This window comes from Nematostella vectensis, chromosome 8, assembly GCF_932526225.1.
Source record: "Nematostella vectensis chromosome 8, jaNemVect1.1, whole genome shotgun sequence".
NCBI classification, from domain to species: domain Eukaryota; kingdom Metazoa; phylum Cnidaria; class Anthozoa; order Actiniaria; family Edwardsiidae; genus Nematostella; species Nematostella vectensis.
Genome location: NC_064041.1, coordinates 10,017,551 through 10,036,768, shown reverse-complemented (window position 1 = coordinate 10,036,768; position 19,218 = coordinate 10,017,551). Strand labels below are relative to the sequence as shown.

General features: G+C 42.1%; 1 protein-coding gene across 1 annotated transcript in view; it reads right to left on the bottom strand.

Annotated features, from left to right (window-relative positions):
* Positions 1-19,218, bottom strand: part of LOC116611693 (E3 ubiquitin-protein ligase rnf213-alpha-like) — a 66,108-nt gene that overhangs the window by 6,902 nt on the left and 39,988 nt on the right. The window contains exons 55-80 of the mRNA XM_048731856.1: positions 18,161-18,592; positions 17,709-17,976; positions 15,080-15,279; positions 14,358-14,551; positions 13,822-14,007; positions 13,025-13,239; positions 12,307-12,409; positions 11,731-11,831; positions 10,878-11,057; positions 10,081-10,323; positions 9,482-9,590; positions 8,491-8,928; positions 7,910-8,020; positions 7,678-7,773; positions 7,365-7,418; positions 6,871-7,077; positions 5,973-6,051; positions 5,780-5,814; positions 4,737-4,834; positions 2,797-2,944; positions 2,200-2,380; positions 2,022-2,107; positions 1,524-1,605; positions 1,101-1,288; positions 525-666; positions 142-222 (exon numbers count right to left, since the gene is read on the bottom strand). Of these exons, the coding sequence (XP_048587813.1) occupies positions 142-222; positions 525-666; positions 1,101-1,288; positions 1,524-1,605; positions 2,022-2,107; positions 2,200-2,380; positions 2,797-2,944; positions 4,737-4,834; positions 5,780-5,814; positions 5,973-6,051; positions 6,871-7,077; positions 7,365-7,418; positions 7,678-7,773; positions 7,910-8,020; positions 8,491-8,928; positions 9,482-9,590; positions 10,081-10,323; positions 10,878-11,057; positions 11,731-11,831; positions 12,307-12,409; positions 13,025-13,239; positions 13,822-14,007; positions 14,358-14,551; positions 15,080-15,279; positions 17,709-17,976; positions 18,161-18,592 (4,257 nt within the window). The remainder of the gene's footprint in view (positions 1-141; positions 223-524; positions 667-1,100; positions 1,289-1,523; positions 1,606-2,021; positions 2,108-2,199; positions 2,381-2,796; positions 2,945-4,736; positions 4,835-5,779; positions 5,815-5,972; positions 6,052-6,870; positions 7,078-7,364; positions 7,419-7,677; positions 7,774-7,909; positions 8,021-8,490; positions 8,929-9,481; positions 9,591-10,080; positions 10,324-10,877; positions 11,058-11,730; positions 11,832-12,306; positions 12,410-13,024; positions 13,240-13,821; positions 14,008-14,357; positions 14,552-15,079; positions 15,280-17,708; positions 17,977-18,160; positions 18,593-19,218) is intronic.

Genomic DNA, 19,218 nt, shown 5'->3' with positions numbered 1-19,218 from the left:
GTATCACCCAGAAAAAGTGAATGGTGGTAAAATCAAAGAATTCGTTGGGGCCCAACAAAGGTCTCTTCATTTTTGACACTGGAGAGACCTCTCCTAGCAGGAAAGGTATTTTTGGGTCGAAGGTTTGTCAATCCTCGTTACCTGGTATGTTTTCACTTTCTTTGAAAATCTTCCACGCGGACCGGAAACTTGGGACAAGCTTGCGGTACTCTTTGGCAGTGCCTGATCAAAGGAAGTCAACAGTTAAAGGGGCTACTTTCCAAGTTTTTCGTGGGCTACTTAACAAACCGCCATTACGGGGAATAAAGATCTGCTTATACATTTCAAGAATCACAAAATTTAAACCACTACAGTGGCACAAGGGGGGAAACCATTTCAGTGCTGGCCAATGAAACCCCTTAAAGGATTGTGACTGACGTAAGTCACAAGGGAATTTAGCAGTTGGAAATCGTCGTCGAGAGTTCGCAGAATATCAAAACCCGCAGTAACGGGGTTCCATGGCATGCTACATGTTAACATGTTACCGGGGCGAATTTGCTTGTAGAACTCCTTGAGTTTGAGTTTATCTGTCCGGCCACGGTCCAGTGTCCGGTGAAACCTTTCCATTAACAGCCTTTGTAGCCTCAAGACATCTGGGAGCAGCCGGATTGCACGCAACACACTTTCCTAAAGCAAAAATAACCAAACCAAAGTTTGCATACAATACAATCCCCATTAAAACATAACAAACAAGTGCACACAACACAGTCTGCTACAAAACAACAAGCATAAAGATTGCAGATAACACAAATCCCCCATGAAAATATTTAAATCAACACAATCTGCTACAAAACAACAAGCATAAAGATTGCAGATAACACAAATCCCCCATGAAAATATTTAAATCAACACAATCTGCTACAAAAACTAAAGTTTGGATGAAACAATCCCGTACAAAACACTAAACTGGCAGATTGTATGCAACCAACCGAATCAAATCATCAAAACAGAAAAATTGCATGTGACATTGCCCTCCTATAAAAACGAAAAAGAGCAGAAGTACACAAAGAAAAGTCTGTCACTCCCCTACGGCCGTGCAGTCAAAAACTATTATCTCTAACCTGCTCCAGGAACGCCTTTAGGACTGGGTACTGGTCTGTTTGCGACTCGTTAAAGGCTCGAGTCACGTGATCTAAACTGACGGGATTCCTGTGGCGCCAAAGGGCGGTGCATCCTGGGTTGATACCCTGGGTGAGATCTTCTGCGCCCGCGTCAAGCTCGTATAGCTGGCGGAGGAGTGGGTCCGAGCCTGCAACAGTGTTCGTAAAGTACATAGGGTGTCAAACTATCAAGCAGTAAAGTGAAAAGTCTACAATACCAAAACATGTTAAATAAGCATTACTCTCGCACAGTATACAATAACGAAACATGATAATTTTCCTGGCCGTAGATATCTGTAAGTTCTAAAATGTATATTTACAGACGTGACCCCCCTTTATAAGATACTTGCCTCCCCCCCCCCTCATTTGAACTTGTAGACCTACCCCCTGTAAAGGACAAATGCATACCGAATCTTGTGTCGTTTGCAATCAACTGCAGGCTTTGTTGAATTGACTCATTAACGTTCTGAAAGAAGAAGCGTCAAGATAATATGCTATGATTATTATTATTAATATTATATTATTATTATTTTGCCCCACTCAAAAGGGCGGTGCTAAATAAACAATAGACTCGATTCCCTTGCATGCATTTGCATTGAATACGGCTCATGGATAATACGATGTTTTAGCTTAGCATTAGGCTTATGGAAAGTACGACGTTTGTTCAACTTACAAAAGCTGATAGATTTATTTGATAATGAGGGAGTGATTTTAGCCTCAAAATAGAAAGGCTGGTTTAACTGCGCGGTACTGAAACTAGTCTTGCGTTTTTCAGCACTGACACTCCAAAGAGGTAACGAAGATGAAAAAATGAGAAAAATGAAGAAGGATACACAAAAAGCGGGTCGAGGAGAATAATTAACAATAAAGAAGAAAGCTCACCACGAGGGTCGGGGCCAGTACAACCTGATTGAACTGCTGTTCCCACAGAGCGCGGGCTTGCTTGGACTTCAGCATTCCATAATTACCTAAAAATAAAACCCTAATGAACACCGACAGCCGATGCGCAGGGGGTCTTTAACGTCACCACAGCAGCATTAACGTATCCATGGTAACACACCTGCATTCATCTGCGCATGTGTAGCGATGTTACGTATCAGCAAATGGACGCTGAGTATTGCATCATCCACGCTACGACCGCTGCTTTGCGTGAGAAGGCGCAAGTCGTTGGCCACGTGATTCCAGAGGAATTGCTGTACCGCGTTTGGTGTGACGTACGGGGTAATCATCTGAGCCACGTGCTGTAAGGAAACATACAGGTTATACACGTGATTTACACGTGCCGATCAGTCGGGACACCCATTTGGTGTTGGCCCGACTTTTAAAAAGACTTTTGGTGTCGGGACAATTTTAAACTTCACAGACCGGAGCAGAGGCCCGAGAGGTTTCAGCTGTGTTAATACTCTCTGTAAATCTGCTGGCCAACAATCCTCAATCTGTGCGAGAAGTGATAATGTAAATAGCTGACGGTCGTGGTAGCTTTTTAGTAACATTTTGGATTGCATTGGAAGCCAATAAAAATTGAGGGGATTTATTCAAAAAAGGTTTGAGGTTTTGAGCGCCTCTCCAATACAGAAAAGAATTTTCATCAACCCTGTGTTATACCAACTAGAACAGAGTAAATGCCCATTAGCATTGACCGTCACGTGACCTTTACCTGTGCATCTTGGAATGAGCCAATCAGCATCGAGCCGTGAACCAGAAGGCGGACAAAAGACACCGCGACAGATGACAAGCCTCTCTCTGGTGCGACAGACCGATTCGTTGCTGCGCCGATACAATGACCGGTGTTGGTCCGATCTCCACTGGATTAAAAGTTTTAAATTAAGAATCAAGATTTGTCACTGGCTTATTCTGTTTTTCTAAGATTAAAGGTGATTGAGTGAAATCCAGACATTTTGGTTACCTGCGAGACCTACCAAATCGAAACTGAATATGGCCATTTCTAAGCTCATCTGTGAGTGGTGGAGGGAGTCAGCCATTCGTTGTATTGGTATTTCTATATTATCAATATGTCCTTTGTAAAGTTCGGGGCCTTATGGCTAAGGAGCGTGGGGGTGGGGGTGGGGGTTTTTGGATAGTTGGCAGCTACCCCCCATCCCCTTGCTTGCTACGGCACTGGCATGGCTCGAACTTTTAACACTATACAGACTCCCATTGCTTGCTACGGCCCTGGCATGGCTCGAACTTTTAACACTATACAGACTCCCATTGCTTGCTACGGCCCTGGCATGGCTCGAACTTTTAACACTATACAGACTCCCATTGCTTGCTACGGCCCTGGCATGGCTCGAACTTTTAACACTATACAGACTCCCCTTGCTTGCTACGGCCCTGACATGGCTCGAACTTTTAACACTATACAGACTCGCCTTGCTTGCTACGGCCCTGGCATGGCTCGAACTTTTAACACTATACAGACTCCCATTGCTTGCTACGGCACTGGCATGGCTCGAACTTTTAACACTATACAGACTCCCATTGCTTGCTACGGCCCTGGCATGGCTCGAACTTTTAACACTATACAGACTCCCATTGCTTGCTACGGCCCTGGCATGGCTCGAACTTTTAACACTATACAGACTCCCATTGCTTGCTACGGCCCTGGCATGGCTCGAACTTTTAACACTATACAGACTCCCCTTGCTTGCTACGGCCCTGACATGGCTCGAACTTTTAACACTATACAGACTCGCCTTGCTTGCTACGGCCCTGGCATGGCTCGAACTTTTAACACTATACAGACTCCCATTGCTTGCTACGGCACTGGCATGGCTCGAACTTTTAACACTATACAGACTCCCATTGCTTGCTACGGCCTTGGCATGGCTCGAACTTTTAACACTATACAGACTCCCCTTGCTTGCTACGGCCCTGACATGGCTCGAACTTTTAACACTATACAGACTCCCATTGCTTGCTACGGCCCTGGCATGGCTCGAACTTTTAACACTATACAGACTCCCCTAGCTTGCTACGGCCCTGACATGGCTCGAACTTTTAACACTATACAGACTCCCATTGCTTGCTACGGCCCTGGCATGGCTCGAACTTTTAACAATATACAGACTCCCCTTATGCTTGCTACGGCCCTGGCATGGCTCGAACTTTTAACACTATACAGACTCCCATTGCTTGCTACGGCCCTGGAATGGCTCGAACTTTTAACACTATACAGACTCCCATTGCTTGCTACGGCCCTGGCATGGCTCGAACTTTTAACACTATACAGACTCCCCTTGCTTGCTACGGCCCTGGCATGGCTCGAACTTTTAACACTATACAGACTCCCCTTGCTTGCTACGGCCTTGGCATGGCTCGAACTTTTAACACTATACAGACTCCCCTTGCTTGCTACGGCCCTGGCATGGCTCGAACTTTATAACACTATACAGACTCTACATGGTTCTACCGTTTAACACGATACATTGTCATTTGGGGTTGGCACAGCAAGTAATTGCTCCTGTTCAAGCAATGGGTTTTTGTATTCTTGTGCTGAAGATCGGCTACCATTGTTTATGCGTAGGGCGTTTAGTCGTAAAACCTGTACATGTCAGTCCAGGAGACAAAACCTCATTGTAATTCATTTGGACTTACGTTTGAGCCGGCCTGTTTCCTGCTACAAGGTTGTGACTAATACCCCCAATTGGAGCTCTGCACTCCGTACAATTCAACTGCTGGGTTGGCCTGCCACACTACATGTCCCCAAAAAAATTAGACGTTACTTATCGAAACACAAGTCAGTACAAACGACGCAAATAGCAGGTGCTTATTGGTACTATTCAAAGGTTATATATAAAGTTATGCAATGCAAGAGCCAGACATTGATGGACTTGAATGGGTTATCGCATGAAAGTTCGATATTATCCTGCTTCGGTAGAAATATAATGATCCATTGTACCTTTAGATCGTAATACTAAGACCATTTCCGTTTTTATTGGCGAGCGCAGACTGGTGCCAATGTTCGGTATGAAAGCGAGGCTCTGTACATTGGTCTTCAAAATGGCGGGAAATTCTGGAAGTTGCTGGTCTCTCCCTTTTTTAGCTTTTTTTCCACTACTTCAATTTGTTATCGATGCGTAGAAAAAACCTTAAACCATTAACAACTAATGCAAAAATGTTCTAGATCTGTGCGGATATGATTGCTATTTTCACATTTCTTTACAATACACTAGACCATTTTTAAATACAAAGTTTTGTGTCAAAGCATAAGACGGCGCCAGGCGCGTACACAGGGGGGGGGGGGGGGGGGTGCGTAGGGTGCGCGAGCATCCCTCTTGGCGGCCATAAAGTGGGTCATTTCTTATTAGTGAATCTTCAAATACTAGGCTTTTTCGATTTTTCGATATGATACCTATGACTGCGCATCCCCCCCCCCACTCAGGCAATGGGTACACGCGCCTAGGCGCGGATGCAATATCCTCGTTTTCGTGCATTATTTCGGTATTAGTCCGCGCCCGGCAGCTAGCGATAGCGCAAATGGGCTATTGACAATTTTGCGATTATCCACTTTCTTAAATAGAAATTTCTGCGATTATCCATTTTCTTAAATAGGTCATTCATTCTAGTCAAAACCATGAGAAAATAACCCTGGTAGTACTGGTAGCAATGGTAGTACAGAAACATCTCTATAGACTTACTTCAGTGATAACATAGGGATGTCCGTTTGGGCATTCTGTTGAATTGAATAAGAAAAAAAGCTCTGATTATATGGAATTAAATAATGGAATTAAATAATTCTTGTTGAAACAACAAAAACAAAAAAACATCAAACCACGATTTTTAATACATATACTATTCTCCACCATATTAATAATCATATTAATACATTACCATATAACTGCCCTGTTCCCGAAAATGCGGATCTCACTTCAGGGATGATGTCCTCTGGCATCGTTGGTAAAAATGAACGCTGTTGAATAGGACATTATATGTACTCAGAGGCGAGACCTTTTCAAGTACACGACAAAGAACTTTTCAAACCGCTAAATGTACATACATGGACAAGGCCAGTTGTAAAGAGAAAGGGTTTTTTATAGCGGGCACTCTTTATTGCGATTTGGTTGCGTGCGAGTATTCACTTACTGCCATTATGTTGGGGTTGCGTACGAGTGTTCACTTACCGCCATTGTGTTGGGGTTGCGTGCGAGTGTTCATTTACCGCCATTACGGTGGGGTCGCGTACGAGTGTTCACTTACCGCCATTGTGTTGGGGTTGCGTGCGAGTGTTCATTTACCGCCATTACGGTGGGGTCGCGTACGAGTGTTCACTTACCGCCATTGTGTTGGGGTTGCGTGCGAGTGTTCATTTACCGCCATTACGGTGGGGTCGCGTACGAGTGTTCACCTACCGCCATTGCGATGGGGTTGCGTGCGAGTGTTCATTTACCGCCATTACGGTGGGGTCGCGTACGAGTGTTCACTTACCGCCATTGTGTTGGGGTTGCGTGCGAGTGTTCATTTACCGCCATTACGGTGGGGTCGCGTACGAGTGTTCACCTACCGCCATTGCGATGGGGTCGCGTACGAGTGTTCACTTACCGCCATTATGTTGGGGTTGCGTGCGAGTGTTCATTTACCACCATTACGGTGGGGTCGCGTACGAGTGTTCACTTACCGCCATTATGTTGGGGTTGCGTGCGAGTGTTCATTTACCGCCATTACGGTGGGGTTGCGTACGATTGTTCACTTACCGCCATTGCGATGGGGTCGCGTACGAGTGTTCACTTACCGCCATTGCGTCGGGGTTGCGTGCTAGGGCGACCAATGGGTGAGCAAGAGTCTGTTCATCATGAGCTGAAAGCACGGCTGCGAGATGTAACACAATCTCTGCAATCGACCTGTCACGCGGAGTACTTCCACTCATAACCATCAGGGAGACGACACTGTGACTTTCTTGCGTGACGTCTGAGACCAGTTCTAGCGCTAAACGGCGAGGCTGCAACAGCAAAGAGATCGATAGTGATAACACTCATGTTGATGACGATCCTGCTATTATTATTATTATTATTATTATTATTATTATTATTATTATTATTATTATTATTATTATTATTATTATTATTATTATTATTATTATTATTATTATTATTATTATTATTATTATTATTATTATAACTTGATGTGATAACTTAAAATTGATAAAGATAGAGGAAATTGGAAGATTGTAGACATACGTATGATTATCGTAATAACGATGTCGTCGTTGGTGACAATACTTCTTACCTGTTCCCGGATTTGTCGTGACGCCAAGATAAAATCATTCAGGACTTGCATACTCTTCAAAGATGGAAGCATTAGATTAGCTCACACTATTGTAGTCATTATTTTGCTATAAACATCCTCCCAGTCAGCAAATCGATGTACTAAAACGTACATCTCGTATATATTTTATTGCGGCACAAATAAGTCGCAGAGACTTTCTACTAACTACCGATGCTTATTTTAAGCATGATGATTATCACATTATGCTTGACAGCGGTATGCTTTTACGCCAACAAATAGTACTTACAAAAAGCAAACAATTTAATGTACTAACATTTGGCGAAATACGTTGCTGGTCAGCGGTAACAGCCTGTAGTAATGCTAGCGACATCATGACTTCGGTAAAAGGGTCACCTTGAGTAACCAGGCCCTGTAGGGAATAGGAAAAAAATAAAAACGAGCTCATTAACCTCGAGCACAAATTGGCCGCCGCATATAACTTATAGGTCCGACTTATTATAGATACAGCAACTGTTAGTGGGAGAGCTAAACCGCTGGCATCGTACCTGCAGGCTCTGAGCGACTTCAGTGACGTCACTAGATACCGCTGCACGTGCTATAGCTTCTCGAAGACCCTGGTAGTTGTGTCCATATACCAGAAAGCGGTCTGGTGTAGCCTGAAAAACGGGATATAAAAAAGGGAGCCGGATAGAACCTAACGCAAATCCTGTCATAACGTATATAAAATCACGAAGCGGTGAATATTCAGAGCTTGATAGACCTGTATAACGGGAAAAAAACATGAAACATGTATCATTCGAGAAACACAAAGGTTGACAATTTACCGTGTTATTTTCGTATATTGAGAGCTGTCGACATTTATTGTAACAGATTGTAGCAAATACCTAAGTATCACCAAACTTTTTAAACATTTTATAGTGTACACAGACAACGGAAAAAATTCAATCCCGACAACAAAATTCAATTCAGAGTCGATTGCCCTGTCTCGAGAAATATAAGATGCTTTTGACTTACTGGGCTATTTGATTCAATTAAAAGGGGCGGGTATTTAGTCAAATCGGCGGGACCTTTCCCGAAAGTGGAGCATTTAGCCACTGCGAAATAAACAATTGTCTCCCACCCTTACCTCACGCGGAGCCGCAGTATCCCGAGGAGGCAGAATCCACCCAAGCCCACCAGTACTCGCTAACTCCTTCAAGGCGTCCACACCAAACCGGTTAGCGAGCTGCTTCAGTAGAAACAGGCGCGGGGTCTGGTATACGCCGTTCATGCAGACCTTCTTGACCTCTTTAAGCAGACCATTTAGGGCGTTCACTACTCCAGCAGTCTCCCACTCTCGCGTCCCACATGTGTGGCGCTGGTGGATGAACTCCGCTGTTTGTGTCAGCGCGAATCGGGTCACCGCAATGGCTTGGAGTGTAGGGACGTTCACATTGGGGTGGCCAGGTGCTGGTTCGCTAAAAGGCTTGACGGGCATCTGACAAAGGGCACGCTCCGTCAAGCCGATCTTGTTCTCAAGAGGGAACTCTGCGGTGCGTCGGACGAAGTCACTGTACCGTGCGTCCTGAGACGAAAAGGGCGTTACTCTTGGAGACAAAAAGAGCGATTATTGATTCTAGAGGATGCTCTATAGGGAGTTTACTGTAACGATCACCCAAGACACTGGATCACCTGAAAGCAAAGTGCGACTTCTTTCTAAAGGCACTAGTTAGGATTGCGTGACAGCAGTGTGGATTATTTACTGAAGGCACTATTTAAGGTAGCGTGACAGCAAAGTATGATTATTTACTGAAGGCAATAGTAAGGGTAGCGTGACAGCAAAGTGTGACAACTTACTAAAGGCGCTATTTAGGGTAGAGTGACAGCAAAGTGTGACTATTTACTAAAGGCACTATTTAAGGTAGCGTGACAGCAAAGTGTGACTAATTACTAAAGGCACTATTTAGGGTAGCGTGACAGCAAAGTGTGACTATTTACTAAAGGCGCTATTTAGGGTAGCGTGACAACAAAGTGTGACTAATTACTAAAGGCAATAGTAAGGGTAGCGTGACAACAAAGTGTGACTAATTACTAAAGGCACATGATATAATGACAATGATACGGGTAGAATGCGTTACCTCGATACACTGGATGCATAGCACAAACACCTCCATCACATTCTCCAGACCGACTCGCTCTTCGGCACTGGAGACGAACTCTGCCAATAACTCCTTCGCCTTTGTGTCACTATATAAACAGGAACCGGAAGTAAGTACACCAGAAAAAGAAAGCATCACAGGAACCGGAAGTATCACAGGGTTCTGAAGTATCGCAGGATTTGGAAGTATTTCAGGAACCGGATGTAAGTATCACAGGAACCGGAAGTAAGTATCAAGGGAACCGGAAGTAAGTATCACAGGGTTTGCAAGCAAGTATCGCAGATTTTGGAAGAATCACAGGAACCGGATGTCAGTATAAAATGACTCAAGTGTCAGAAAAACGTAAAGTAAATGTGGGGACTGGGAAATAACCTTAGAAAACCATTACATTAATGCACACTTCAGGGTGTTCACTGGATTTGGTCCCACCCAGGACGTCGGTAAGGTCGGGTTTTTGCGACCAATAAGAAGAAAGTCGATAAAAAAATCAGTGTATAGGTATTGTAGTAACGCTGCAATGTAGATTCTGTTCGAGTATTCACCTAGTTATTTCAGTACCAGCAAGATGGGATTATTACCTTGACTTGAGAAGTTGTTGGAGTAAAAATGATCGCACCACAGGGTTGATATCGATGCCGTAATCAGGGAATGGAGAGAAACTCTTTGTTGAACGCTCACTAGTTGCATAACCCATCAGCGTCTGGAACGCGCCTTGTTGAAGTGTTCCGCATGGCGAATAACCAAAACAGAACATCGACACGACATCCATGAAGAACGAGTTGCAAGAGTGACGAAATTCCTTGACGAGTGCCAAAATCTCCCTGTAAAAAGGTCCCGCAAAAAGAAACTGGTCACTAATATCCAAGACTTACAAACGCAACGTGAGTCTGCAAACATACAAACTCTTTTTAAGCGATCACTATAATAAACCCCAAAATATTCGCTTTGCACTGAAATGCTTTATTCAACCAACCTCCATTCAGCAGCTCCATCACGCAGCAAGCACACGGTCATTTCACCTTTTTAAATGCTTACATAGTGTGATAACTGTGTTTTATAGGTGTTACATACGTATACTACACGGCTTGTTAACACATGTGGCTTATGCCACAAACGGTCATTTCACCTTTTTGCATTCTTACACAGTGTGATAATTGAGTGTTTTATAGGTGTTACATTCATATACTACACGGCTTGTTAACACATGTGTCTTGAGCCACATGCTTGCATAGTGTGATAATTGAATGTCTTACATAGGTGTTACATTGATATACTACTATACACGGCTTGTTTAACACATCCGACTGTCACACACGGTCATTATACCTTCTCTTCGCTACTTTCCGTTTGCATGTACAATATATGTGCTACATACATTCTCTCCTGGTCTTCCGCTGGTTCATAGCCATCCGGGACATGCTGTCTGCACACAGGGCACCCGCTCTGTTCATTGAACCATCTCCGAGCACATTCGAGGCACGTGAGGTGATGACATGGCGTAGAGGACGGAACGCGGCATTCACGCAAACAGATGGGGCAGGTCAACTCTTCAGCCCTACTCGGCAACAGACAACAGTTACCGGGGCGTTAGGAAAGGATAGCCTCCTTCGCAGGCGTCTCGAGTGATTTGGGAAAAAAAGACGTTTTTTTCGATTTCGGGCTTCCTGTGGTGAGTTTAAGAAAGAGTGGGGTCCTGGGCTAGTGCAAAAAAAGCACCCCTTAGCTCTTACGGCTTCCGGTTGCGGTTCAACTCGCCACAGGAACCCCAATTCATAAAAACACTGAAAAATTACAAAAAACACTCGAGATGCCTACGGAAGGAACTTAACAACAGTGGCGCATCTAGTTGACCTATGTTTCTCGTGGGCTACGCTTAGGTGAGAAAATCTATGATTCTTTCAATATAATAAAGCAGACTATTAGGGAAACTATAAAGGTTCATATCGGATTCTTTAGGATAGCTTTCTCCTCTGTAATGACGGAGGGTTGAGTAAACTGTGGCCCACGGAAATTTGAAACAAAAAAAGCGTTGCCCCTTTACACCAGTGCTTTAGTTTTAATAATAAGTCGAGGAAAGGCACAAGGAAGGCTGAGTACTGAAACAAAAAGCTAACACTGCATGATATGCGATAAAACAAGGAGCAGAAAATCAACTATGAAGAATGACATACAGGATTTTATTCTTTCTGTTTCGTGTGGCATTTTAAAGCCTTTTTTTAAAAGCTTACCAATTATGTCGATGACAAAATTCCTGGCTGCAATCCTTCAGGAACCTCTCGAGTGCCTCAAGAGCCTCGTTTGCCATCATATCTGTCTCATCGCCGAGAATCTAGAAGCAAACCCTCGTTAAAAGCCTTTCAGCATGCGCCCATTGGTGTTATTTTAGATTCAGAATGATCTCCCTCACCCTCTTCCACGCGCAACCAGCAAGTCCCACTTACCTTGGATTCCCCTCGTTTATTATCCATAAATCATCCTAGTTATTCCCAGTAACCATGGGTCCCTTTTTTTTCTCTATATAGCAAAAGCAGGACGCTTTTGCGCTTGGACAAAGGCATTCGCATAAAGATTCTCCTGACTCTTCTCGATCATTAAGTTTTGGTGGCGGTTTGTGGAGCATTCCCCGATTGTACCAAGATTATTGTTAGGAGGTAGGAGAGGAGGTTAATCATAATATTTCATAGTTAATATATGGGGAAACAAAATTTACGTTTTCGTATTTTGTCCGTGAAGACTTAAACGCCGTGGAGACTTCAACGGTATACCCAATTCAACGTCATGAACGTTTCATGAAATAAACGCACCTTCCACAACTTTTGCAAGTTAGCTGAGTTGACGGCGTGGTCATCGGGACTAGTCACGTGCTCAACAAATAGCCGGACGATTGAGGCCCTCTGCCACAATGACCTGCAAAGTAATAATCAAATATTGTCCGTTACTCAACCATGTTGTCAAGACTATAGATTAGAGAACATCTCAACGACGACAACGACAAGGAGAACGTGACCGAGAGTATGCCTTTTGATTAGTTCAATACACCAAAAACTGGAAATCGACTCTGCCAAATTTTCGTCTTTAATAAGACTTCTTCAGGGCAGACTCACCAGTCAGTCTGCCCTGAAGAAGTCTTATTAAAGACGAAAATTTGGCAGAGTCGATTTCCAGTTTTTGGTGTATTGTATTCATTGTTCTGGTACGAGATCGCGACAGTTTGGGCTTTTTGATTCTATTCCTTTTGATTAGTTCAATACAGTTAACTAAGATTTTATAAGAATACGGTCTTATTTTTGTCATAAACATACGTTGTCGTGAAACCCTAACACTTCACGTTGTAGTTTGGAGAAAAGCGGCTAAAAAGTATCAGACACAATGGACATGTTGCTGTTAATGTTGCACATGTTTTCCATTTTTTTTCTGTCGTTATCGTACTGGAGGCCACCTCAAGTTACAGTCGTTTGACAAAACGTTGTCGTGAACCGGCTTCGCGACTACGCGAAAAACGACTGTATACGTAATTCTCACCAGCAGTGTTTAATGATGTTTTGAGTCCTTTCCCCGTAGCCTCCACTTTTCTCGTCTGTCTTGTCAAAGTTTTCCTTGCTCGTCATGGTTTCCACAGTTTGTCTGAGGCAAGTTACCCTGGCGCACCAGCGAGAAACACCGTCATGGTCTTGGAGGTCCTGGACACTAGGCACGAGGCCTTCCAGGCACGTCTGCAGCGCGACCGCATCCAGCATCTGAAATAGAACGCTTCACTGGTTGGTAACATCCACTACCGTGGTAACTCTATTAATTGACCACCTTCGAGATCGACAGCAACATTGACCTGTGTAACCTGTATAAAGTCACCACTCTCGAGAGCGAAACAGGTGGCCGCTCAATAAAGGTTGACGCCTTAACAGTGTCACCTAAGTACAGGAGTTTAGTGCCGAAAAGCAAATAGTTTAGGACTTTATACAGAAGCTGTTAAAAAAAGGTATCACTGCATGAAAAAAGGCAGAACAAATGACAAATGCCAGCCGTCAAATAACAGTTCGCGATCGAAAGTACATGGGATAGTCGTAAACACATAAAAACGTTGCCAGTGAAAAGACAAGACACATTTCACGTACCGACCGCTAGTGCAAGGTATCATTTGCAAGAATAAAAATAATAAGTAAACTAGATGCATGATTTACACATGTTTTCCTTCTTTTCAGTAGAAATATGATGATATAATGGCCTTTTTCGATAGTTGATCTGTCATTTGACAATTGGGTTTTGCCATTTGACATTTTCTTTTACAACAGTTGTATATGAGACAACAACACACCACTAACCATCTCCGCGCCCTCATCTGCTCGCTGAAGATTTCTCAGGACACCCGGTTGTATGTGCAGCAACTCGCTTAAGTTGTCCAGTCTCCGTTGAATATGTCTGTACGCAACATGAACTGTCGCTAGGTCCAGAGTCTCTGCTTCTGCCTCACGAATCCTTGCTTGCTTCTCGATCGCATTGCAAACAATCTGAACGAACCCAATTTGGTATCTTTTAACATTTACGCCCCTGCAATATATGATCGATACAACCATTGGGAGCCCACGAATTGTCCACAACTATCCATTTGACACTATATGAATCGCTAACAAAAGCCAGTTTGATACTCGCGTCCATTTAAGAATAAAAGAAGCAGAATCCGACTTGGGTGAGACTTGGATCTAATTCAAATGAACTTGTCATGACTATGGTTATCCATGTATAGCTTATGCTCTTAGCAGCCGTTTTCGTTGTAGGGTGGATGGACTCTCAGAGGCATTCAAGCGTATTATTTCCATACTAAAACATACATCACATTTGTTTAGATTTTTATGACTACCTGGATTTCCTGGTCATGTTGATCTGTGGACGGCCTATACACCATGTGCACCAAGTCGTGCAGGTAGCGAGCAATTGCTTTCCTCTCCATCCCCTCCCTTCTGAAATCTGCAATCACGTAACCGAGCTCTGTACTGTCAATCAACCTGCGTAACCTCTTCTCCTCTGTGGTATCGGACCTTGTCCATTGAGAAGCTACGAAACGTGTGCAGGAAACTATTAGCGACCGCACCATGTTTAACTTTGTCTGATTTCACCTGTTTGAAGTATGTAGTCGATGAAGTTGAATAAATAAAATAAATAAAATAAATAAAATAAATAAAATAAATAAAATAAATAAAATAAATAAAATAAATAAAATAAATAAAATAAATAAAATAAATAAAATAAATAAAATAAATAAAATAAATAAAATAAATAAAATAAATAAAATAAATAAAATAAATAAAATAAATAAAATAAATAAAATAAATAAAATAAATAAAATAAATAAAATAAATAAAATAAATAAAATAAATAAAATAAATAAAATAAATAAAATAAATAAAATAAATAAAATAAATAAAATAATTAAAATAAATAAAATAAATAAAATAAATAAAATAATTAAAATAAATAAAATAAATAAAATAAATAAAATAAATAAAATAAAATAAATAAAATAAATAAAATAAATAAAATAAATAAAATAAATAAAATAAATAAAATAAATAAATAAATAACCTGATGAATCCGAGGTTCCGCGTTCCAGGTCTTCCACAAAGTCCCGGATGAGCCAGGAGAAAGGGAAGCGACAGCGGAAGTGATGGCCTCCCCGTCCGGAGACTGGGACGGGCTCACGCGCGGTACCGGAATAGGAGATGGTGGAGACGTCACAATACAGTTCGCTGACGTGCTCATTGCCAAATATAGCCAGCCATAGTCTGTACAAGAAATATAAGACACAAAATGATTGGACATAAGCAAAGATAGCCAGCCATAGTCTGTACAAGAAATATAAGACACAAAATGATTGGACATAAGCAAAGATAGCCAGCCATAGTCTGTACAAGAAATATAAGACACAAAATGATTGGACATAAGCAAATATAGCCAGCCATAGTCTGTACAGGAAATATAAGACACAAAATGATTGGACATCAGCAAAGATAGCCAGCCATAGTCTGTACAAGAAATATACGACACAAAATGATTGGACCTAACCAAATATAGCCAGCCATAGTCTGTACAAGAAATATAAGAAACAAAATGATTGGACATCAGCAAAGATAGCCAGCCATAGTCTGTACAAGAAATATAAGACACAAAATGATTGGACATAAGCAAATATAGCCAGCCATAGTCTGTACAGGAAATATAAGACACAAAATGATTGGACATAAGCAAAGATAGCCAGCCATAGTCTGTACAAGAAATATAAGACACAACATGATTGGACATAAGCAAAGATAGCCAGCCATAGTCTGTACAAGAAATATACGACACAAAATGATTGGACATAAGCAAATATAGCCAGCCATAGTCTGTACAAGAAATATAAGACACAAAATGATTGGACATAAGCAAAGATAGCCAGCCATAGTCTGTACAAGAAATATAAGACACAAAATGATTGGACATAAGCAAATATAGCCAGCCATAGTCTGTACAGGAAATATAAGACACAAAATGATTGGACATAAGCAAAGATAGCCAGCCATAGTCTGTACAAGAAATATAAGACACAACATGATTGGACATAAGCAAAGATAGCCAGCCATAGTCTGTACAAGAAATATACGACACAAAATGATTGGACATAAGCAAATATAGCCAGCCATAGTCTGTACAAGAAATATAAGACACAAAATGATTGGACATAAGCAAAGATAGCCAGCCATAGTCTGTACAAGAAATATAAGACACAACATGATTGGACATAAGCAAAGATAGCCAGCCATAGTCTGTACAAGAAATATAAGACACAAAATGATTGGACATAAGCAAAGATAGCCAGCCATAGTCTGTACAAGAAATATAAGAAACAAAATGATTGGACATAAGCAAATATAGCCAGCCAGAGTCTGTACAAGAAATATAAGAAACAAAATGATTGGACATAAGCAAAGATAGCCAACCATAGTCTGTACAAGAAATATAAGACACAAAATGATTGGACATAAGCAAAGATAGCCAGCCATAGTCTGTACAAGAAATATAAGAAACAAAATGATTGGACATAAGCAAAGATAGCCAGCCATAGTCTGTACAAGAAATATAAGACACAAAATGATTGGACATCAGCAAAGATAGCCAGCCATAGTCTGTACAAGAAATATAAGACACAACATGATTGGACATAAGCAAAGATAGCCAGCCATAGTCTGTACAAGAAATATAAGACACAAAATGACTGGACATAAGCAAAGATAGCCAGCCATAGTCTGTACAAGAAATATAAGACACAAAATGATTGGACATAAGCAAAGATAGCCAGCCATAGTCTGTACAAGAAATATAAGACACAAAATGATTGGACATAAGCAAAGATAGCCAGCCATAGTCTGTACAAGAAATATAAGAAACAAAATGATTGGACATAAGCAAATATAGCCAGCCAGAGTCTGTACAAGAAATATAAGAAACAAAATGATTGGACATAAGCAAAGATAGCCAACCATAGTCTGTACAAGAAATATAAGACACAAAATGATTGGACATAAGCAAAGATAACCAGCCATAGTCTGTACAAGAAATATAAGACACAAAATGATTGGACATAAGCAAAGATAGCCAGCCATAGTCTGTACAAGAAATATAAGACACAAAATGATTGGACATCAGCAAAGATAGCCAGCCATAGTCTGTACAAGAAATATAAGACACAACATGATTGGACATAAGCAAAGATAGCCAGCCATAGTCTGTACAAGAAATATAAGACACAAAATGACTGGACATAAGCAAAGATAGCCAGCCATAGTCTGTACAAGAAATATAAGACACAAAATGATTGGACATAAGCAAAGATAGCCAGCCATAGTCTGTACAAGAAATATAAGACACAAAATGATTGGACATAAGCAAAGATAGCCAGCCATAGTCTGTACAAGAAATATAAGAAACAAAATGATTGGACCTAATCAAATATAGCCAGCCAGAGTCTGTACAAGAAATATAAGAAACAAAATGATTGGACATAATCAAATATAGCCAGCCATGCGGTTTCACACATTCATCTCGGTAATCCTCTTGATATACTAAAAGAATCTTAGAGCTCTTTAAGGGTGATTCACGGGAAACTTAGAACGCTATGCGTAAACTAGACGACGTAACTAATGACGTAACTAGATGACGTAACCTATTAATGCACCTTTTGATCCACGCTTCACTGTCCACCAAAAGATCCAAGTTGCAGTCTCTGTCGGCGTAAGCAAGGACCTTGGACAGGTAAGGGACCACCTCGCTAGAGACCCTGTGCTGTAGCGCTTTACGGAAAGTGCCCCTCTCGTGCATATTTGTCCCCGACAGGGCCACTCTTTGCATCCAGGTCTTCGCAAAGTGCGCCTGCCGTTTAGTCTCGCGCTCTAAAACCAGCTTGTAGATCTTCTCATTGAGCGCACGGGCAAACATCAAGGAATCTGCCAGGGAAGCAAGGGAGTTAAGATTGAACTGGCACGCTCACAAGAGACGTAAAGAACTGGTGAACACATATACATTCACGCTCACACATGTGCACACCTGGAAAACACGAATACATGTCGCTCACGCGACACGTACACACCTGGTGACACATACAAGGACGTTCACACGAAACGCACACACCTGGTGAACACTCGGCGAAGTCGTCTGGTAGCAGTCTAAGCATAATTTCAACTCGATGTGTGCCTCGACTAGACATCACGTGACTGTCGTCAAGGCGACCAGCAGCAGCGTGCACACTTCTGCGAAGTAACGCCACCGCTTGTGAATTTACGCACTTGGGTTGTGATGGCGTCTGCATTTGGGGTGAGGTTGTCTTGTTAGGTGTTACCATGGCAACTGCTTGTGGACTTGTGGTTGCAGTTATTTCTTCGGCTACATCAGTTTCCATGGAGATTTCTACGGACGACACAGAAAGTGGTTCTTTTGTTTCATCAGTTTCCATAGGGAGTTCCCCAAGGTTTGAAGCTTTTGCCTCTTCTGGAGAGGTGACGGTGAGTGCCTGTGTTGTTTCGTCGGTCTCCATTGGAACTCCGTCGTCTTGTTGAGAGACATCTGTAAAAAATATCAAACTCAGTGCAAGTAAAAACTCCTTCACGAGCGACGAGGACAGCGAGGGTAAAATTTTGGGGGGTACTCGCTATATCCATCGGACGGGGTTTATCGTCGTATCTTTTAGGGTGTAAATTTGGAGCTTTTGTTATCTTCTAGGGGTGTGAAAATGAGAATGCCCAGATTTTAACTCGGTATCTTTTAGGATGCTTTTTTAGCCAATGCCCATCTAGCCTGTAACTCATGAAAGAGGGTTAAAACGTGTCTATCTTCTATTAAAGTCAGTTTTAAATGGACGTTTTTATAACAAATTATTTTACGTTTGCTTGAGGTATCTTTCAGGGGGTAAATTCATGCATAACCACTTTAGTATCTTTTAGGGTTAAAATATAACCAGACCACGCCCACTTTTAGGGTTGTTTAAAAAAAATTCCGACGATGATTCCTTTCCGTTTGATATCGGAGTATCCTCCAGGAATAAAATAGGGTGATTTAGATTCACGACGCCGGCAAGAGGACTCCGCCTCGCGCACGTTCGATTGCGCGCGCACGCTAATTTTTACCGGCGTCCTGTCCTGGGGCTGGTTTTCAAAACACCCGAGAATTCTCGGGCCCGAAAACGATTTATT